The 22,945-nt window shown below is 35.3% G+C and overlaps 2 protein-coding genes and 1 long non-coding RNA gene across 4 annotated transcripts in view; 2 read left to right on the top strand and 1 right to left on the bottom strand.

Annotated features, from left to right (window-relative positions):
* LOC114935355 (uncharacterized) overlaps positions 1-21,474 on the top strand; it is a 60,306-nt gene extending 38,832 nt beyond the window's left edge. Inside the window, 14 exon segments of the mRNA XM_029308177.2 lie at positions 10,928-11,136; positions 11,691-12,209; positions 12,808-13,678; positions 13,978-14,489; positions 14,491-14,538; positions 14,540-14,879; positions 15,309-15,521; positions 17,423-17,625; positions 18,067-18,327; positions 18,405-18,563; positions 18,854-19,139; positions 19,227-19,458; positions 19,534-19,687; positions 20,162-21,474. Coding sequence (XP_029164010.1) covers positions 10,975-11,136; positions 11,691-12,209; positions 12,808-13,678; positions 13,978-14,489; positions 14,491-14,538; positions 14,540-14,879; positions 15,309-15,521; positions 17,423-17,625; positions 18,067-18,327; positions 18,405-18,563; positions 18,854-19,139; positions 19,227-19,458; positions 19,534-19,687; positions 20,162-20,422 — 4,221 coding nt within the window. The 5' untranslated portion in view covers positions 10,928-10,974 and the 3' untranslated portion in view covers positions 20,423-21,474.
* The window catches only part of LOC114935356 (transmembrane channel-like protein), an 8,674-nt gene continuing 6,884 nt past the window's right edge, over positions 21,156-22,945 (bottom strand). For both annotated transcript variants that reach the window (XM_029308182.2, XM_085479458.1), the window contains exons 15-19: positions 22,556-22,851; positions 22,207-22,386; positions 21,949-22,069; positions 21,483-21,826; positions 21,156-21,309 (exon numbers count right to left, since the gene is read on the bottom strand). In XM_029308182.2, the coding sequence (XP_029164015.2) occupies positions 21,192-21,309; positions 21,483-21,826; positions 21,949-22,069; positions 22,207-22,386; positions 22,556-22,851 (1,059 nt within the window). In that variant the 3' untranslated portion in view covers positions 21,156-21,191. The remainder of the gene's footprint in view (positions 21,310-21,482; positions 21,827-21,948; positions 22,070-22,206; positions 22,387-22,555; positions 22,852-22,945) is intronic.
* LOC114935359 (uncharacterized) overlaps positions 22,454-22,945 on the top strand; it is a 9,376-nt gene continuing 8,884 nt past the window's right edge. The window contains exon 1 of the long non-coding RNA XR_014923985.1: positions 22,454-22,843. This is a non-coding gene — a long non-coding RNA (uncharacterized LOC114935359). The remainder of the gene's footprint in view (positions 22,844-22,945) is intronic.

Below are 22,945 nucleotides of genomic sequence, written 5' to 3'. Positions count from 1 at the left end.
CTCTTTCATAATAACGAAAACGAGATTGAAATGATTTTTTTCCTTTTGTTCACTCGACTGAGAACGGAATAAATAATTTGTTAACTATAACGTTGCGTTATAATTTCACATGGTTTTAATGAAAGAATACGCATATACCGTAAACTAATAAATATTTAAAGATATATATTTCGCCATCTCTTTCTACACACATATACACGTCTTTTTTAAATTTTGAATTAGATAGTTCTGCATTTTATATAATAATATTCATGTCATTAAATAATTCTATATTTTTATATAACTTATGTCATATTCAGAGCATTATCAATCGATAAAGCCCTCGAAAATGTTGGCATCCTATATATTTTAATTAATTTTTTATTAATTATTATAAAAATCACAAAACAGTAGATGATTTATTACATTATAAATACAGGACATATATTAAAGATTTGTGTTTATACTTTTTATTGCTTATGAAAGAGAATTTCTAATGATATAATAAATAGTATATTAAAATATCTTAAATATCTTAAATATATAAACTATAAAATTAAATATAAAAAATGTAAAAATATATTAAATATATTAAAACAGTTTTTGCTTTTTAAAGTCCTCATAAAAAATTTGAAGATACAGATTCGAATGTATTCAGATGTATATTGATCTTCTTATTCGAGACATTTATAGAAGATCAAATCTATCTCGCCTAGGTCCGAGTATACTTGAGAGTACAATTTTTAAAAAATAATCATAGAGAGTTCGAAAGCATGCAAATTCGAGTCAGCTTATGTAAGGCACTTAATCTCACCGCTATATACAACGTATTATTGTGCATTGAATCACCTGACCTGACTTCGGGGATTGAAAATGCCGCGGTAAAGGGTAAACTTACCTACCTCTCGGGTATCCCGATCGAATCTCGGAGCAGAAGGATCAAATATACGCGGTACTAGCTGAAGGAGGTGTGGTCACCTCTTGTCGGAGCTGGTCGACCTCGTTTAGGACCGGTAAGAGCATAAGATACACAAGCGAGGCCGCGTTCGACGAAAAGGAGCGAGCGTATAAAATCGCGATTTCACGCGTTTCGCGCTTGACAGACACTTCTGATAGAAAATTTTTTCTCGCTTCTCTTCTCGATGGTACAACACGTAACAGCGTTTCGTCATCGCGTTGCGATAGATCTTTTTATTTCGTCTCGAAAGTGGGACTTTTCTTAGAAAAGGGTGTCTCGGGTTGTCTTCTTGCGCTAAAAACATTTTCTTCAGAGGTTCTTGACAAAGAAACGAGAATATTACATTACACGTGGTGGGATGTTGCGCCCTTGAAATTCGAAAGGACCCAAGCCGGCTGTTCGATGAGTATCGAGAACCAAGCATTTCCATTTTTTTTTTAAACAAAGGAACGACGAAATAAGCCGCGTTTCAAGCGTACGTATATTTGTAATTTTCTAGGCGTTTTATGAATGCTTTACATATACAGGGTGTCCCAGAACTAGTAGAGAATTTGTTAATGACAGATTCCTGGGATAATTTGGAGACGATTTTTCCTCATCGAAAATGTCGAGACATCAATCATTTTTGAGTTATAAGTGATTGAAAATAAGAGGTTTTGCGCAAACTAAGCTTTGTAGAAATAAAATATTAACAAAACCACATTCTTTAATTAATTTCAAGTAGCGTTCACTTTAATAGAATTTTAATTTAAGGCTTAAATGCAAAAAATAATGGTCTCCCTCGACATTTTCACTGAGAAAAGATCATTTCCAAATGATCCCACAGGGTGTTTAGCGATCAGGGAAATCTGGAAAACCGAGCATTGTCAGAGGGAATTTTATAAATCTGGAATTGTCAGGGAAAAGTCGGGAAATTTTACTATTTATCTGGATTTTTTCACATTTTTCTACATTTGTCTCAATAATTTGAAATTTTTTATTAAATAAATTTTTAGCACGTTTTTTTTCTGCGTGTTGTTAAAAATCGATTCATCTACAGCGTGTTTGTTAATTTATATTTTCATTGTTGTGTTATTTTATTTCAATATGTTTGATAGAGACAAAACTAAAAAATTTGACATAATATAAATTAAAAATGTGATTGTTTAAATAGTTTATAGTGACATGTTTGTTTCATTATCATACATAATGCGGATTGTATAATTGATTTAAATTTTTGTATTTTTACTTCTAAACTTTTCATTCTTGACAAAAATATCTCAAGAATTTCATGATTTAACATTTAATTGATTTATCATATAGATATATGCAAATTATATATTTGGAAAAAATAATAGTAAAAGTCAGGGAATTTTTTTCATTGAGTCTGCTGGACACTTTGTCCCAGGAATCTGCCATTAACAGGTTTACTATTAATTTTGAGACACCATGTATGTCTATATGTATATTGTACAATTTATTATATGTAATATACAGTGGAGAGTTTCACGTGCTGTCATTGTTTAGAAAAATTCTATATATAAGAGGGGAAGAGAAGTCCTATTATGATATTGGTGTTTTGAAATGCAAAGTGCCTCGCGAGGGTGTATATCCGAGAATAGAATGACTCTCTTCGGGGTCATAAGCCGGAAACCGGTTTATAAGTTCGAGTTACCGTGAACTCTGTCACTTTCGACGCGCTAACGAACACGTGTTTATACGCTTTTTTATGATCAAGTACACAATTGAAATGGAGTAAACGCGCCTCTTTACGATATCCGAATCGGCGGAAGGAGAAAAATACCGCGACACCGAAACGCAACGCTACTTCCCGTCGCAGACAACATCCTGTTCTCCATTTAACCGCGCCAGGAAGTAGACAATGCGACCATCTCCTTACATTTTTCGCGTAATTGTGTGAAACACGTGCAATTATGCGTCGAAGATCCAGCCTGATGACCCAGATCAAACACTATTGGGCTGAGATTAAGAGGAGAGTTTCTACGAGCCATTTATTATTAAAAAAACGGAGATTGATTTGTCGAAAAAAATCGTAGAAAAGATTTTATTTTATTTAAAAAAATTTTTTTATTAAATTTTTTGATAAGCACGTGAAACTCTCCACTGTATATTACAATTCATATAATAAATTGTACAATATACATATAGACATACATGGTGTCTCAAAATTAATAGTAAACCTGTTAATGGCAGATTCCTGGGACAAAGTGTCCAGCAGACTCAATGAAAAAAATTCCCTGACTTTTACTATTATTTTTTCCAAATATATAATTTGCATATATCTATATGATAAATCAATTAAATGTTAAAATAATTTTTTTTTATTAGTGTTACATTTGAAACGAAGTGTGCGTTTCCCACGACCGACGATACGAAGCGATTATCGTGCGGAAACAACGCTTTGGACTTCATATCGTGGACATGTGTATACCTTGTATAAGGCTGACACTTGCGCAACTCTAATTCGATAAACGTAGTTACGCTAAAGTGCATAGCGGCGGTATGAATTGTCGTCGATAACATATCAATTGTCGCCAAGTATCTTTCCTGGTACAGTTAGCACGTTCCAGTATAGTCAATATATCCATTAGACTTTAACGAGATTCTTTGAATTAAACGAGGATTGAAAATAAAATATATAATATAACAATTCCAGGAATGTCAAATAATTTTATACGATAGTTATTATTTAATAAAATATAAATAATTAAAATAAAGATAATTTTTATGTATACATATAAATATATAAATAATTAAAATAAAAATAATATAAATAATTGAATAAAATGTTTTAGTTTGAATGTTAATTGATGTCGGGACGAGCTGGTAAAAAACGCTAATGAAAACTCGGAGCAATCTTGCAATTTTGAGAAAGTAATTGAATCGCCGATAATAATTGCACCGCGTGAAAAATTGCATAATAATGTTACTGCACGATTGTAATAATATCATTTCGTTCAAGATAACGGCGATTGCTCTTTGGAGTGCCTCATTCTATAGACTCTCTGAAGCTGCCGCATAAATCGCAGATTACACCGAAGAATGAATTCAGCATGGTCGTCTTTATCTGCGCGATGCGCAGGTGTCGCGTGAAAAAAAATCATCGTTAATCATGTGACAACGGTTTTCCAAACCGTTGCACGATTTACTGTTAGACAGGGATCAACATGGCGCAATTCCTGTGTACAATGACATACTCGTTTATAAGAGATTCGCGGTATTAGGTCAAAATTGAATTCTCGATTTAACGTAGTCGATTTTGAAAACTTGCGATTAAAAAATTTTAAAAAATATTTAATAAAAACGTCGAGCTAAAAAATATAAAAATTATGATTATTAGTATAATAAAGTCAAAAATAATTTTTGTGGATTTAACATCGTCGATTTTGATGAAAACTGTTGCGATTAAAAAATAAAAAAAAAATATTTAATAAAAACGTCGAGCTAGGAAAATATAAAAATTACGATTTAATTAAATGAAACTGCGATATAACATCAGAATTTCTTTTTTAATTTGTTCAAATTCTAAATTTGCGATAAAATCCATTTACGATAGCTTAGTTGAATTTCTCATGTATTATTCTTTCGATAAAAAAATCTAAATTGATTTAAAAATGAATGACGATGGTCAAAGCGATCACGATTCGGCACGAAATGATGTAATCCGAGGCTCACGTTAATATATCGCGTCTGGAATGAGTAGTTACCAGTCAGTTATTACCTCCTCGCACTTGACCCATTAAGTCTTTTGCCTTTGAAGCGCTCTCGAACGAACGACGTTCAAATCGACCCTGCGATCTCTCGAACGAACGGTCCGTGCTTCCCTTTTCTCTCTCTCTCGCTCTCTTGCGAGTATAATTCTCCGTACGTAACTCCATCGAAATTCCCAGACGCTTTACGGTTAGGGCGAGTTTAATGCCCGCAATCAAGCGGTAGATGAAGCAGTAATTATTGCAGTACCACGAAAAGGAGCGCCGTAGCGGAATTTTCTCCGCTCGCAACTGTTTTTTCCCTTCTACCAGCTGAGAGGATCCTTGTTATTACTCTTTCTTCGCTATTAGGCTTTCCGACGTTTGTACGTGTGGTATATAAGACGAAGATATACGTATATGTATTGTACGCTTTTAGAGTCGCGCGAGTGATAATTTTGCCCGTATCTCCTGCATGTATATGTTGACGGTACTCATTACCGTGGGAAGTAACGTGAGTAACTAAGAACGAGTCGACATTTATTTCAACGACGATACTAAGCATTTTCCTTTGTGCGGAATATGATTCATTCAGCGCCTGCTCGACTAATATGCGTTGTCACCACGTCCTCATTTCTGCGTAAAGATACTCCGGATAAATAGGATTCGTTTTAACGCAATTGACCACTTGACTCGTTTATTGTTTCATCATTCGGGAGAAAAGTGCAATTTTTTTCGACTCGGATAAAGCTTGAAAGAAATGAAAAACTTGTTATAAAATGATCTTAGAATCTTGAGGCAGACACAAATTTTCATAGACACATTTTTAATTAATTTTTGTCGTCTTCCAGCTAATCTTTTGTCTGTATTAATTTGAAGCCATTTTTGCGAACTGAATATCTAAAATTAATTGTTAGTCAAATAATTTTTATTTTAATTTTTACAATTTTTGTTTTCAAACTTTCGCATCTCAATATTAATGTTTAGAAGATTGAGAAAATTTGTTAAACATTTAAACATTCTGAACAAAATTTATATAGCAGGTAGTAAGAAAAAAATAAAAACTCTTATGAAAAACGTCAAATATAAGTAATATAAATGTTTAAATATAAAAAGAGATAAGTATAAAAGATAAAATGAATAGTAATTAAATAAATAAATATTAATATATTATTATCTATTAATAATTATTTATATATATTTATTAATAATAATAAATAAATAATAGAATAAATTAGAAAGATATAGTACAGAGAGAATTTTATTTTAGAATTTACACTAAAAATTATGGTAATCACAGGACAATATGATATTGGAAGAATTTCATAAAAGTTTTTCTGATTAATATTTAATTAATTACCATTTGTCCTATAATTACTGTATGATTTTCAGAGTAAATTCCAAGAGAAAATTCTCTTGGTGTAGAATAATTGACAGGGTGTCTAGCAGTCAGGGAAATCTGGAAAACTGGTCAGGGAATTTTATAAATCTGGAATCTTCACAGTGAAAAGTCGGGAAATTTTATTATTTATCTGAATTTTTCACATTATTCTACATTTGTCTCAATAATTTCAAATTTTTTATTAAATAAATAGAAACTTTTTCTTGACAGCGTGTACCTTAATTTATATTTTCATCGTTGTGTTATTTTATTTCAATGTGTTTGATAGAGACAAAACTAAAAAATTATATATAATATAAATAAAAAAGGTGATTATTTAATTAGTTTATCGTACATAATGCAGATTGTATAATTGATTTAAATTTTTGTTTCAACTTCCGAATCTTTTCATTGTTGACAAAAATATCTCGAGAATTTCATGATTTAACATTTAATTCATTTATTATATAGATATATGCAAATTATATATATATTATATGATTGTAAGAAATAATACTAAACAGTCCGGGAAAAACTAAATTTCTCGTCTTGGAAAATCTGAAAAAGTCAGGGAATTTTGTTCATTGAGTCTGCTGGATACCCTGATTGAGATTTGTTGACGGAAAAAATAATAAATCGTGGGTCGTGACTCGCACTTATTTCTGCATTCGTAAAGGCAGACATTAGGGCTCGGTCGAGTATATCGTGACACGTAAAATTCATTGGCCTCGCCCTTGCTTTGGCGTGTCGCGTCTCGTCGCTGCACGTCATCTCAATGGAATGAGAAGTCAGACGGCGAGAGGTCCGCCTCCGCGTCTGTTGAGTCTCTTCGTGTGCTTCGAAGAAAGAAACTTTGTGGACGATTCGTTTTGCATACACGTAATGTAAAGGGATTACACACAGTCAGTCGCGGCGTGCACAGTTATATAGGGGAGTGAATTTATAATAAACCGCAATACAGCGACCGCTATGCGACGATATGTTGCATATATAGTTATGTAGCAACCGTTAATTTGTAATGATTGCAAAGTTGCATTGCTAGATCCGCGGTTACTGAGGAGTCGCCGCGTGAGAGATTTATGTGTCCCAACATGATTTTCCGGTTTTAGAGTAAAATAAAAGCGTCCTAATTATTACGTAGAATTCTGCACGCAAGATGGAGATGGCACACGGGATTCATTCTGTTACTTAAACATTGTAATTTTGTAACAGATTGAAATCGCAGTTCGCTATCTTCGTTTAATTATACAACGTATAATTTAATTTTTCTAAGATGTAAGCTGGAAATTACATGTGTTTCATCATTGACAATATTTGAAAGATATTTCATAAATAATTTTATGGAGAAATGTAATTAATCATTGGAATTAAATTGAAATTTAATTTCAAAAATTATATATACGAAAATTACATGCGCGGTTTCATATTATTTCTATCTCTTCATTATACGTAATTAAATTATGTGCAACAACATTATTTGTAGCGATAGATTAGACGTTTTAATTCTGACATCAAATTTCAAAAATCTTCAAAAAATAAAAAATAGATTTTTAACTTTTAATTTTAAAAAGGTATTTAATTAGAAATGTATAATCTTTCTCCAAGAAATATTTTTTTTTGTTCTTGAAGTATATAAAAAAAATAAGTATTTTTTGCAAAAATAAGCATTTCTCATAGAATTAAAAAGAAATCGAAAGTAGCTCTGTCAAAAATGCATTTCCTTTTCAAAGATAAACGAAATTCCTAAACAGGATAAATTTCTCCGACTCTCGCCTCCAAATCCGAAGTGCTAAGAATAATTTTTCAAATTTTTGTCATTCTCGCGCGAGAATTATCTTCGATATCTCGATTCCGTCATTGCTTTACGTTGACGCTGGAAATTCCTTTCGTAAAACCGGTCCTTTTTGTGGTGCTCCGCGGCTGGAAAAATTCCTTCTCCAGTTTTGTCGGCAGCTGCGTGGAATTCAAATTTCACCATCCAGCCGTGAAACACGTTCTCTTCATCCTCGATCTTTAAGCGACCGCGACGCGGACACTTTTCACGCGCGCGAGAGAGCCTTCCGGACAAGAACGCGAGAGACGTAACGGATCAACGAGATTGCCAACGGTACCTCGGTACATCCTGGTCTGCGAGAGTGCCTATTCGCGAGTCCCGCATGCTAATGGGACGTCCTCTTCGTCCACGTTTTCCCTGAGAACGCGATGATGGATGGATATTCGCAGCTTCCGCGGCGGGGCTGAGACAGGAAGTTTCGGGAAGGTCATTAGATAATTAACCTTGGCGCTTGAATGGAAACATCGATATAAAGTACCATACTCTTCTAGACTTAGTACACTGAAACAAAATGCGTTAACTTGTCCTGTATTTAATCATAATTGATGAGAAATTAATTAAAATATGTTATATTTAATTTAATTTATATTTTTATAAGTTCAATTATAACAAAATAATATTTAGTCGAAAGGTTTAGTCAAGTTCACACATTTTTTTTTAGTGTATATATTTTAATTAATTTCTCATCAATTATTATAAAAATTATTATAAAAATCACAAAATCCAGTAGAGGATTTATAATATAAATCCTCCTTCCAGTGTATATATTTTAATTAATTTCTTATCCATTATTATAAAAATTATTATAATAATTGATGAGAAATAAATCCTCTACTGTTTTGTGATTTTTATGATAATTTTTATAATAATTGATGAGAAATTAATTAAAATATATACACTGAAAAAAATGTGTTAACTTGACCTAAATGACTAAACCTTTCGACTAAATATTATTTTGTTATAATTGAACTTATAAAAATATAAATTAAATTAAATATAACATATTTTAATTAATTTCTCATCAATTATTATAAAAATCACAAAACAGTAGAGGATTTATATTATAAATACAGGACATATATTAAATATTTTGTGTTTATACTTTTTATTGTTTATAAAAGAGAATTTCTAATTGTAATAGAATAGTAATAGTATATATTAAAATATATTAAATATATTAAAAATATAAAATATATTAAATATATATATCAAAATAGTTTTTAATATATATATTATATATTATATAGCGCGGGGCTCTGAAACAGGAAGTTTCGGAAAGGTCATTGCATAATAAACCTTGGCGCTTGAATGGAAACATCGATATAAAGTACCATACTCTCCTAAACTTAATTAGTGAACATTATATGTTAGATCTGAACGACGTGATTTATATAAGAATCTTTTGAAACCCGTTTTCACCCATTACCGTAAATAAATGATAATTTACCGAGATTATAAATGATTGAGGAAAGTAAACAGTGTTCTTTTTACGAATTAAGCTTCGAAATTAAAAACGGAAGTGACACGGAAGAAGTAGGTATATAAAATAAATACATGGAAAGAATTTTCTCTTAGAATTTATCCTGAATATCAATTGTGGGACAATATATGATATTGGAAGAATTTCATAAGAGTTTCTCTGATTAATATTTACCACAATAAAAATATTAATATCTATCACAATAAGATATAAAATATGTGTTCGATTAATTTTACTCTACATGTACATTATTAATATTTTTTATTGTGATAAATATTAATGAGAGAAACTCTTATAAAATTCTTCCAATACCATATATTGTCCCACGTTTATCATGATTTTTAGGGTAAAGTCTAATAATAAGAGAAAATTCTCTCTGTGTACGCGAAATCAATTCCGTCTTTACGCAAAGTTTATGCCGGAAGCCGTTCGTGGAAAGAAAGATTCGTGATGGCATACAGTATTATTTTTTACACAATATTGCTTGTTAATGACGGGCCAGGGGCCCTGTTGCTGTTGCACATAAAACCGGGACCGGAAGTGAGGCAATTACTCAGCTGGCCGGGCAGCTCCAGTCAATTGTCCCGATTGTATTCGCAATGGCCATCGCGCTAGTCGAGGCTGCGGACAGGAAAATGTACTCACTCGTTTCGTTTGGATTTTAATGTCCTCCATCTAACATAATCGCTCGTTGATGAAACTTCATCGAGCTTCATCGAGCGAGCGAGCGAGCTTTAAGAAGCTTTAGCCAAATATTCGATTAATTTTCCATGGTAATGACGTTCAAAATTTGAGCATAAATTTTGTATAATTTAATACAAATATGTAATTATATTTTATATTATATATATTATATGAAATAATAGATTTTTTCTTAGAATTTACCCTGAAAATCATGGTAATCGTGGGACAATATATGGTATTGGAAGAATTTTATAAGAGTTTTTCTGATTAATATTTACTATACATTTACTATACATTTTAATAAAATTAATCGAATTTATTTTATATTTTATTGTGATAGATATTAACATTTTTTTATTGTTTTGTTGTAAATATTAATCAGAGAAACTCTTATAAAATTCTTCCACATAGTTCTCATGATTTTCAGGATAAATTCTAAGAGAACATTCTCTCTATGCAGTAAATGCAAATCAATTATAGAAACTATATTCACTCTCAAAAATGTTTTATTAGAGTTTTTTTGATTAACACTACTTAAATATTTTAATAAAATTAATCGAACATATTTTATATTTTATTGTGATAGATATTAACATATTTTTTATTGTAATAAGTATATTAATCAGAGAAACTTACAAAAATTCTTCCACAATTAATATGATTTTCAGGATAAATTCTAAGAGAAAATTCTCTCGCTGCAGTAAATATAAATCAATTATAAAAATTATTTTCTCCTTAAAAAAAAGTCTTGATGAAACAAGCAATTGTTAGATATATTTCGCAAGTGCAACTCTCGCAATCTCTCGTGATCCGGAACTAAGTAGCCTTTCGTGCACTATCACGTTCTTTAGCCGTAATGCACCGCGTCGATCGTCGCGCACCGGTCCAAAGAGAGAGAGAATCGAACGATTACTATTTCCAGGGTGATGATGTAACGGGACTTTCGCTGTCGCTGTGGGTGAGGCAACAATGTCCACACAATGCAATCGCTTCGTGCAAAATGCCTGGAAGAAGGAGCTCTGTTCGAATTGTTTCAAGCCGAGGGAGGAACACGCGGCGACCGATGATATCCTGCGACTGAACGTCGAAAAGGCTTCTACGAACCTGAAGATCGGTCATCTTCAGGTACAGGTACCGGCTCGTTTTATATCTTAACATAGATATTTATTATATAATATAAAGAAATTTTATCTACATTTTTTTAATTAAGTCAAGTGCATAAAATGTCCTCAATAGGTCTCTTGTTTATATTTTGTGATATTTATGTATTTTTTCATGCAATTCACAATTTTTATCTTTTACTCCTCTCGATTTACATATAACACTTGCCATGTGGAAATTAAAGGAACATTATTTTAATTATAATTATAATTTATAACAATTAAATATTTATATTTATAATTGTAATTATAATTCAATTAACCATATAATAATAATTACATATTTTCATAATTTCAATTTTAATTATTATTATATGGTTAATTTAATCATAATTACAATTGTAAATATAAATATTTAATTATTATGAATTGTAATTTATATATATAATAAATATTTTATCTGAAAAGTTCATTTATGTAATATTAAGAACTTATTCAATACTTTACACGAAGACAGCATTACTATCGTAATTACGTCCAATTAACGATCACGAAGATTCGTCATAACAAGGTCCATCGTTTCAGAGTATCCTCCGCGGTAAGACGATTTGCCGGAAGGACCAGCGGAAGAAGAACGTCGGCTTCCCGGAGTCCCTGACGGAGGTGATCGGTTACGGCGGCGATGATTTCTCCGACGCCGAGGAGGAGCGGGACCCAGGTAAGGTGGACGCGAAGGCGGAGGACCTGGTGCCGGACAGCGAAGAAGAGCGCGCCCTGTTCGATCTGACGCGCGCCAACACGAACTTCAACACGATCAGCGCGAACCTGACGGACAGCGTCGTGGACGGCGACGCGACCAAGTCGTCGTCCTCGTCGTCGTCGACGACGACGACGCCCGTCAAGTCCTTCGCGTCTCTGATGCTGGGAAAAGTACAAAGAGACGCCGAAGGCAAAAAGACGACCCTTTTGGTGTCCGTGACACCCTTTGGCGGAGACGAAGCCGTACCCACTGCCAAGAGACCCGTCGATCGGAAGATCAACTTGCAGCCCAGTCCGCTCAGATGCAAATCCGCCGACGGAGGAACACCGGATAATATTGCCGAAGTGAGTGGAGAACTCCGATATCTTTAGAATAATTTATTTATAAATTTAAAATTTTTTAATCCGGTTAAAGTAATAAATTGTAATTTTTTTTATGAAAGAATTAAAAATTTTGAATGTAAATGTAAATTAAAATTGCACATAATATTGATGAGGAAAGACTGATAATATAAATACATTTTTTTAAGAAAATAAAATTATTAAAAATATAAGTTGAATTAAGTTTTAGATTTAAATGAAAAAAAAATTATTATATAGATATTATATTATATATATTGATATAAATATAAATTAAGATGAATGAATTATATTATTAGGATAAAGATGACAAAAAATTAGAATTGAGTATTAAAATAAAAATTCTAAATAATTTTATAAAAATGATAGTGTGTAAAAATATTTTAATTATTTATTCAATTAAAAAACCGCCTTGATTAACTATTTTGAGTTTCGTCATATAAATTAAATGAGATATTATCTATACTCAATTATATTATATTTAATATGAAGATTCTGTATATGTAAAACGGTGTTGCAAAGAAATATTACAAATAATTTTAAGAAATAAAATATTTTTTAATGAACAACTTTAATGTTAAAGGCCGCGAAGAAACTCAATGGGGTGGACCGGAAAAAGGCGGACGAACAAAAGTCTTCTCCTGAACTAGGAAAGATAATAGATATGCCGTTGATCACCTCTTCCAATATGATCACAGTCATGAGGAAGGAAATGGACACCATCAACGTCGACGCGGTGAAAACATCTATGGAAACTGCGGCGCAAAAGTACTCGTCCGCTTGTAAGCTCGACAAGAGAAACGCTGTAAACGGTTCCCTCGACAGCGGCGTTTCAACGATAAAAAAGACTGAAGCCCAGACGTCGTCAAGGATAACCATGCAGTCAAGCGGCGTAAAAGAAAGCGAGAATGCAAAGAGAACGACGACGAAGAATCTGAGACGAGACGGCGAGAAGAAAGAAGAAGAAGAAGAAGAAGAACGAGAAAAAGAAGAGGGAATTGAGCTCATTCTGACGCCTCTGAAGAATCAGGAAACTCCGGAGAACGATGGTTCGCTGAGCAACGTTAACGACAAGACAACCGACCAGGTTTCTTCAGGAATCGTCGGAGATGTCTCGAAGGATAAGCAGCGACTCGCTTCCGAGTACAGCCGAGAATTTGCCGGAGAACCGGATGGCAGAGCGAACGAAGAGGAAGTCACAGAGGAACCTCCGGCGTTGCCGACGAGTCCGCCGCCGAGCGTGATTTCTACGGAACCGAGGACCTCCTTCTTACACGGCAATAATGTTAATAACGACACAAGAGTGAAACCCGCCGTGCCGCAGAAACCCGCGACCTTTTCTATGAAGGCGAGCTTAAATGAAGGCCCGCTCAGCGCGAAAAGAATTCCTAATGATTACGTGCTGCCACCGCCATCGGTGCAAAACGTCACCGGTAGATCTGCTCAGAATTTAGGTAAGAAAATCGTTAAAAAATAAGTACACTTTTGGTTTAGGTTAGACTTGATCTGACGGCGTTTTGAATATTTTAGACATTAAAAAAATCCTTCTGTCAATGCATTTCATTCTATCATCAATGTATAAAACTAAAAAAATTAATTTATCGAACAATTAATTAAAATATACGTCCTTTCATTTGAGGAATTAAAAAAAAATCTGACGATTTTTTAAAAATCTATCATAATTTTTAGAAAAAGATTAGACATGGAAAATTTCCTTCACTCATTTTTTTATATTATTACGATCTTTCTCTAGGTTCGCAAGACATAAATTCGCGACGTTCAGTGAAAAAGGACACCTCGAACGAGACGCCGTCGTCGGAGACTGATCAGGTTTTCTCGGTTACAACTCAACAAAACTCGGAGCCGGAAATTCCAACAAAAATGCCATTCAAGTCTGCTCTTCCACCGTTATCCACTTCCTTAATTACAACACCGGATCCAAGCAATCCTTCGAATAACGTCGAGCTAGAGAACGAAAATGTCACGCCGGACGAGGAGTTTCCGGAGATCACTCCCGTTTCCGTTTCCACTATGGAATTGATACGTTCACCGAACAAGAGACGGATGGCTCCTCGACCGCCAGAGTCCACAGAGGATTCTCCAGCGGTTTCCTCTCTATTCGCCAGGAATCCAGGGGCGAATCTCAAATCTGACTCGCCGGTCGTTCGCGAGAAGGAGAAGAGAGAGAGATCGTCCTCGTGCAGTCCCAAGTTCCGCAAGGCGGTCTCCGATCTGCCAGATCCCACGAACGGAACGACGGACGCCTAAGCAACCGGTCGAGTCCACACCTAGAAGAACGATATCCTTGTCGCAAGGACAGTCTGACGAGCGAGAAGGAGGTGCGGGAGGAGAAGAAGAGAGGTAGAAACCGTAAAGGCTTCTCCTTGAAGCGTTTCCTGAGAATGGGCTCGAGGAAGGACATGGACGTCGTGGTCGGTCAGAACGGGAAGAGCGACGAGATACCATCGACACCGCAACCAAAACCGCGATTGGAGATAATCCATCCGCTAGAGTTGGACGGGGCTGCGGTCGAAGTGGTAGTAGGGAGCGACAGAGTCGTCTCCAGGATCGTCGGCGAGGATCAGACGGATTCCTGCGGCGCGAAGAATGACAGCTCGAAGACGGCGACGCGGCTTCCTCCACCTTCAGCGGCGGGTAAGCATGCAGAATCCTTTGCAATCTGAATAAAAGAGAATAATAAATCAAAAAGGCTCTGAACTTAAGTATGACAAAAATCCTTGCTTTGAACCATCAGCATATCAATTAGCAAAAAAATTTCACGTGTATAAATCCACATTTTTTTCTAGATATGTTGAGTACTATTTGATGTATTGTATTGCGGAGACAGAATAATTTGTCCCTTGTTCTTGTCTTCGCTTGTGATATGAATTTTTTATTAATTGATATGTTGAAGATGATCTAAAGAAAGAACCGAAATGTTTAAAATAATTAGAGAAGATTTCAAAATAATCTTGTTGCATCTGATATCGATGCCTGGCTCTTACTAGCCCTTTTCATATTTGAAGTTGTATTTGAATAAAAAAATTCTTCTCTTCTCTCTCGCTAAATTGTCTCTTCTCACAGCGAGACCCGGAAAACCGCCGCCGCCGCCAAGGAATCAGTCTCTGGAGGATTGGTCCAGGTCGGAACCGGCGAACAAGCCGATGAGACCGCCTCCGCTTCGGCCGGAAGCGAAAACGGGCGTCGCTTCTCCGAGCAGGAGCGACAAGATATCTTCGAAAGCCACGTGGAGGCCGACGAGCGCGACGACCTCGGACTCGATTTACGCGAATCTGGGTAAGTTTCGGCCCATACAGTGCAACTGAGCACAATCGCCGCCCCCGCGGTCGATCATTCTCGATGTTAACAGCCATACTCACACGGACCCACGCGCGCCAGTCGCTTCTTAAAACGAGAGAGACGTCGCTCTTTTGCTCTTGCGCGGGTACAGCGATCGAGCCACGTGATCCATACTCGTGGATGATCGCCACTTGACTCTTCGCATCTTCGGGGAGGACGCATATAATCCTTCGCTTAATTAGAATCGCAATTTAATCAGATTCTGCGAGTAAAGTTGTAGGGATTAAGAGTGAAGTAATTTTTGAGTTATATAGAATTTGAGGAGAGAAACATATGATATATAAAATATATTTCTTCGAATTTTTATATCATTACAAAATACAGAACTTTATGTATACAGGTTTCTCAGAACTTTGAGGAAGCATTAAATCATTCTTGAAAAGTTATACGATACTCTGTGATAGATGTGTTGTCGATATAATGATGTTTTTTTTTTATATTCTATTGAAACTGATTTTTTTATTTCTTTGGACGAGATTCGACTATCAAGCATTGCTATAGTTTCATATAATATAATATCGAGCAAACATAGATCGAGATACAGTTGTTTTAATGTTTTTTTTGCAAAGCAGATAATTTATCCATCTATAAGATGACGATAAAAATGTTTGAGAATGGCTGGTTAAATATATATGCGCTACTTGTGTTATATATCTATACCTATATCGATATAAAAGATGCTGTTTTGTAAAAGTTCGCTCTGTCAAGAAGGCGAAAGTTGTGTAAGAGATTAAAAAACATTTTTGTGTTCCGAAATAAATACATATATTATATATAAAAAAAAAATCAGGGAGTCTTGTTCTCTTTCGATCATTGAAGTCTCTCTTGTTTGATCGTCTACGAACACGTATTCCTCTCTTCCCCCTGATGCTGTGGCTTGTTCGTTGCACCCTCGCATCTGTGGTCTTCCCCCCATTCTTCCTTCCTCCTCATTAACGCGAATAAAGTTTAATGAGCGCATAAACGCGCGGCTCCGCTCAAGCGTGAAACCGCGCTTGCATTCCGGATACTTACGTCTCTCTCCGTTTTTTTCTTTTTCTCTTTCTCTCTCTCTCTCATTTTGCAATAGTTAACGGTGCGTACGACGTTGCTTGTCAACTCGAGGGAATCCTCTAACCGAAGCTGGGTGCAACTAACGCCGCATGCAATTGCACGATTCATTGCGATCGCATCGCATACATCCTTTAGAGTTTAAGTTAATAAGTTGAGAGTTGGGCGACGTACGCTTGCGAGAAGAATCCCATTTCCGCTTTGTAAACATTTTGTATACCGTATAGGGCGTCATCGAGCGACAAGTTGCGAAAGATATATCCCTTTGCGATTTACATTTAATGCTGCCGATGCTTGAATTAATTTAGTACACTCGAATGTATTCAGCTACCTGGCTATTTTAATGGCAGAATAATTTGCGAATGCTGGAATACTTAATACGAGTTGTTGTACTGCTAGAATAAATAATTGTACGAGATATAATGGATTTATTTAGAGACTAGATTGTGAACTTAGAACTGGCTGGAATTTTCGATACGCTTTCATCGGATTTGTTAAGAGAACGACTTGTCTAATGAATAAGATACGTAAATAGATAAATAGATAAATTAGCTAGGTGTTGAAAACTGAATAAAAAAAATTGTTTAGCACTAGTCGCGATGGGTGAACTAACTAAATGTTCGTCGTTGCATTAATTTCGTACGCGACATATGTATGGAGACATGTCTACACAAGCGTTGCGAGAACTTAGTTGGTCTCTAGATTAGCTAGTCCGTTTCGTCTGACATGCCTGTGTCTTGTGGTAACTAACCCGTGGCGCTTGATGAATGGCGGACGTGTGCCTGCAGCAGCGGAGGATGTTACAGGTCAGGTACGCAGCGCCCTGGCACCTTCGAAACCGCAGCGAACCGCCAGCATGAGGGACCAGGCCGTCGCCCAGCCCGTCCCTAGGAGGACGCATAGCGATAACATTACGTCGACCCAGGGAGTGAATCAACATCGGGATTACGACGTCGGACTCGCGGCCGTAAGATCCACTTCCGACTCGCCGGTGAGAGGCCCTCCTGTTCATTTCATTCAGATTTTTATCCCTTCAAACGTGAGGATGTGTAGTAGAATTTCTAGCCAATTTGCAGTTGATTTTTTATCTTCGCAAATATTTATCATTAGTTTATGTAATTTTATGTGATTTTTAGCACTTTTTTCATTACTTTTTTTCAATAAAATAAACTGATATACAAACATTTTATTTATATTCATTAAAAACTGTAGACTTTCCTCTTTTCAATACAATTTGTTTTCTCAATAACTGCATGAATTAAAAAATGACAGCTGATTAGTTTCAGTAATTTCCTATGGAACACTGTATTATAAATATTATATTATACTATAGATCAATATATTTAATATATAATATTAATATTTAATATAAAATATAATATTAAAAAAATTATATATTAAGATTAATTATTAATTGTTATAAATTGAACAGACATCCAACGACAGCCACGTGTACGAGTGTCTCTCGAGTTCTCCCGAGTGCGATTCGAATCTGGAACTACGTCATGGTTCGAACGGACGTGGTGACGGATTTCGCGGCGCCTGCAAGAGGAAGTCTGACAGTAACGTGATGGGCGGAGAGCCGAAGGTTCATCATCATCAGCCATTCATGAGATCAACCTCCTTGCCTTATTGCGGCAGTGAGACTGAAAGCGAGCTTTACGCACCGTACACCTTTTACACTGGCGACGAGGTATGTACGTCCGGGTTTTAAAAGTTATCACTTAGAGTTCATAAAGATAAAATTATTAAATTGAAAAACTATTGAAGGGTGCGGAGGAGGATCAGGATTGGAAGGACGATGAAGGGTCACGAATGGGTCGCTTAAGACAACGCAGAGGACGCACCATCGTTCATCGAAGTCTGGAGGATAATTATGGTGCGGTGGTTGTCGCGAATCACGAAGCGCTCGCTCAATTTCTCGAACAGGTATATATCAAGTCTTATTTATTGTTGCTACTAACTAGTTTGAAAAGAATAAATCCAAAATATTTGAGTCAAAAATCAAGTTTTATGCAAAGATTTTTTTATTATCCTTGACTTCCAGATAAAGCTTTATATCCTGCAATCTTCGCTAAAAATTTAAAAACAATTAATCATTAAAAAATTAGTCATCATGAATGAAAGATTTTTATCAATTATATTACTTAAAAATAATTTAATTCTTTAAAAATAAATGTGATATAATTATCTCTAATTTGTTCTAATATTTTTTTCAGGAAAATCAAGCTGTTCAGTTACCGATAGGCTTGCGTGCTCTGAAGAACGCTCGTCCACAGTTGAAGCACTTCAACATCGACATTGCATCATCAATTTCCATCGGCAGGAGGATATTTTGCCCGGCAACATGGAACGATCAAAACGTCACCCTCTGCATGACGTTCGATCTAGCTGTGCCTATGCCGCAAAAGGATTTTTATCTGACACCTATAATAGAATTCGTAGATAGAGCGCCGAAGGAGATGATCGACAAGATTCGACCGGCCGTTCAAGAAGATGTTGAAGGTAACGCATGCTTTATATTTCTGTAGTGAGAAAAAAATTTGGATATTTAATAATAATTTAATTCTGACAATTCTCTCGTAATTTCAGCGACGATTTCGGTCCTTCCCTGTCTACACGTGACCACTGTACGATCGCTCGGCGCGATGTTGAAGGACATGAGCAACGAAGGTGCAAACCGGGAGGCGTCGTTCGTGCTTCTTCAGCTGGTGAATGCGCTGAAGAGTCTCCAGGCGCGCGGGATCGAGGACGTCAACGGATCCCTGAACGATGTTATACTCTGCAGAGAGGACGTTTACTATCGACTCTATCTTTTGCAAGGGTCAGTTAGTTTAGTATGCTTTCTCGCGTGACGACAACTTGATAATCTTCATTTATAACATATTCCGTTTTACAGGAGGCTGAACATAGATCCTGGCGACGAACCTGGGGAGGAACGAGTTTCTCTATGCGAATGCGCTCTGATAGCACTTCGGCAGTTGCATCTGACGAACGAATTGCCTCTCATACAGGATTTACTGATACGCGAAAAAGCGGTCACCTTATCTCAGGTGAGAACTCCGATTCTCGTCCTATTTCAGACACGGCTAGAGAGTTTGTATATATAGAAAAGTTCTTCAATTCAGTTATAAATTTATTTATTTAATTAAATATTTTATTTTATGAATTATTAATTTTATTATTGTTTTATGAATTATTAATTTTATTATTATTTTATGAATTATTAATTTTATTATTATTTTATTAATTATTAATTTTATTATTGTTTTATTAATTATTAATTTTATTATTATTTTATTAATTATGAATTTTATTATTATTTTATTAATTATTAATTTTATTATTGTTTTATTAATTATTAATTTTATTATTATTTTATTAATTATTAATTTTATTATTATTTTATGAATTATTAAGATTTATTTAATTAATCTTTTTTTATCTACAATTATTGTTTCTTATATGTCTACTTAATCCTATCGATAGACTCGAGTGTAAAATTAATTGATGCGCGGTAATTAAAGGTAAAATCTATCCTGGAATTTTCCTTGTGGGGTCCGGCCGACGTGCCCCTTGGTGGTCCACGGGAAAGAGAAGGAGCACTTCAACGATGGCTCGACCTTGAGAGAGCAAACGTTCTTCACGCCCTTGTCAAGACGAAGGCAGCTCTGACCGTTATAGACGAATATCAGTTATTGTTCTTAGTTAGGACCACTGCTAAAATTATGAGCGAAGCTTCGATACTTCTAGACGAGCAGCGTAAACGCTTGGCGCGAAAATGCTAAAGAATATATTTTTTATCGCATATGTATATATCGCGAATTGCGATTAAAGATCCGGTGTAATAAAAGTCTCAGGCGGAGACAGAGAAAAAGATATCCAAGTGCAAAGATAACGCGAACGTTGCAATAACATAATTTTTTAGTCGTACAATTATTGTTTATATCTCTTGTTATCGCAACATCCTCTCTTTTATAATAGACGTCATGTATTTTGAGATAATGAGGATGTGCAATTAGCTCATTGTAATGTGAAATTAATCGTATGTGCGCGGGAAAATGTAATGTAAGATATAATTAATTTTCGAATAACTCAGTGTTATAAATATCTCGAATTATATGTGTGCGTAATGTGTAATATATAGTACATGATAAAATAAGTATTATTTATAAGAACGTGCCAATGCTCAATCGAAATGTGACTTTTGTATGTACACACACTGTGTTTTAAGGATCCATCTCGATTTAGAAATAACTCCTAACACATTGTTATCAGCACAATTGACAATTGTTTATAAATATTTATAGTTATTTTATCACGTTTGTATAGAATTAAATGTAATAACCGAGAATCTCTAATAAGGTATATCTATATAAGCGATAGTGCAATAGAGTATAACACGGATATTATCCCACGGATATAATTTTCGAAATGTTTCTCCAATACTCAAACGGAGAAGGATTTCGAAAATTGAATAGATTTTTATATAAATAAGGCGATGAAAGAAAAACAGTTGACTATCATTTACATTTTTATTAGTATTCAATTTAAGTACTAAGTTGTTTCTTGATCGCAATCTTCGGTTACGTTGCTCAATTCGTTGTTTAATTGAATTTCCGGTATAACACTCTGTTCACTCGATTGCGAGTCCCACGAATATCCGACAAAGGACCTGTTTGGTGGAGGAAATCATTTATAACTCGACGATATATCGATTATAATCAATACACGAATTTTTAACACGTGTACTGACATTTTTAAATACATCATTAATTTGAAACTCGATGTAGAAAAAGGCTTGAAAGCTCACATAAATATTTTTGCATAATCTTAGAAATATCGTACCTCTTATTAGAAGATGTACCATTCAGTCCCGAATCATTCTCCTCTTGAATTTGTTTCTCGTTATTGGATAATATTTGCTCGCGACGCGACGAATCATTGTCGATATCCTTGTTCGTCAACCCTTTGCCTTCCGTCGTGTCGCTCGAGTTCCCGATAGCGATCTGCACGTCGTCTCTTTGCGTTATCTCCGAATTTCGAGACAATTCCGTTACTCTGGCCTGCGGCAAAGCCGGCAGAAGCTTCTTCCACCTCGTCGATAACGGAGCTTCGGCCACGTTTTGCCTCTTTTCGGCTATTTTGAACAGTTTACGACGTTCCTCTGTACGCTCGTGTCTTAGTTGCATCTAGAACAATGACAGTTTCTAAGTCTATTCCAACGTTAGTTCCATTATATACAATCTGGTTTCGAAAGTCGAGATATAACATATGACGTATTCGGTTATATAAATACTTTCTTGAGTGTTACCTTTAAGTCGTTATTCGCTTCTCGCAAAGATCCAGCGAGAGACACCATGTAATAAATAATTAGCATCATCAGGACGATTAGTGGTATTATTGTACCAGGAGATGTGACGTATTCGAGACACCTAAAAACGAGGATGAATTCAATGATCGATTATATTGTATATCTTCAAGTTACATAATTTTGTTATTACAAAATTATCTGATATGTAAAAAAGCGATATATAGTTAAATGCCTTAAATAAGAAGAACAAAGACGCACCGTTGAATCATCTCCGGAAGCGAATTTATCAAGGTGTGCGTGACTAAACTATAGATCCTTGGGTAACCGGAGAACGGACCGCAATGCCATGAAGGTTCGACCCAGACTATCGCGTAACCGACAGGCAACACGCACAAGAACAGCATGGTCAGTAGAAGAGTAAAGTAGAAATTGTTGGATCTGTGATTTAGACAGGCATAGAGATGCGTAAGACAATCGATAAAAGGTAACAGGACAGTGCAGTATGATATTTTTAATTCTATATAATTTAGTTTATTTAGAATTAATATGTATAAATTGTTTAAAAGCGTAGCTTCACGAGAATAATGCGTTGCGACTCAAAACTGACCTGGAGGCTCGGAAGACTACCTCATGTGGTACATTACATGTGAGAACTATCCAGGAACGTAGGTACATCAGGATGCCAAGTTTGAGAAGGTTCAGAACCGTCAGACCTGGACTGAAGAACATGCCCATCCAAACCATGCCCTGGTTGTACACCAGGTGAAGTATGTTCTCGGCGATTTTGAAGTCGCCGTATTGCGGAAATTGCTTCTCCAGGTCCCAGCACCAGCAGTTGTTCATGTAACGTACGAAAACGGCGCGGAGGAAATCCATACAGAGAGTGGTTAATGTGGTGAGTACCTGAGAAAAAGTGCTGAAGATGAACCGAAGCCTTTTTATTCTATATTCTTGATCAAAATATTGGAATCGATAGATGCGACAAATTAAGTCAAAA

Source organism: Nylanderia fulva, unplaced genomic scaffold (assembly GCF_048542155.1).
Source record: "Nylanderia fulva isolate GAGA-0341 unplaced genomic scaffold, ASM4854215v1 Scaffold12, whole genome shotgun sequence".
Classification (NCBI taxonomy): domain Eukaryota; kingdom Metazoa; phylum Arthropoda; class Insecta; order Hymenoptera; family Formicidae; genus Nylanderia; species Nylanderia fulva.
The sequence above is the reverse complement of the archived record's forward strand: the minus strand, read 5'-3'. Positions and strand labels throughout refer to the sequence as shown.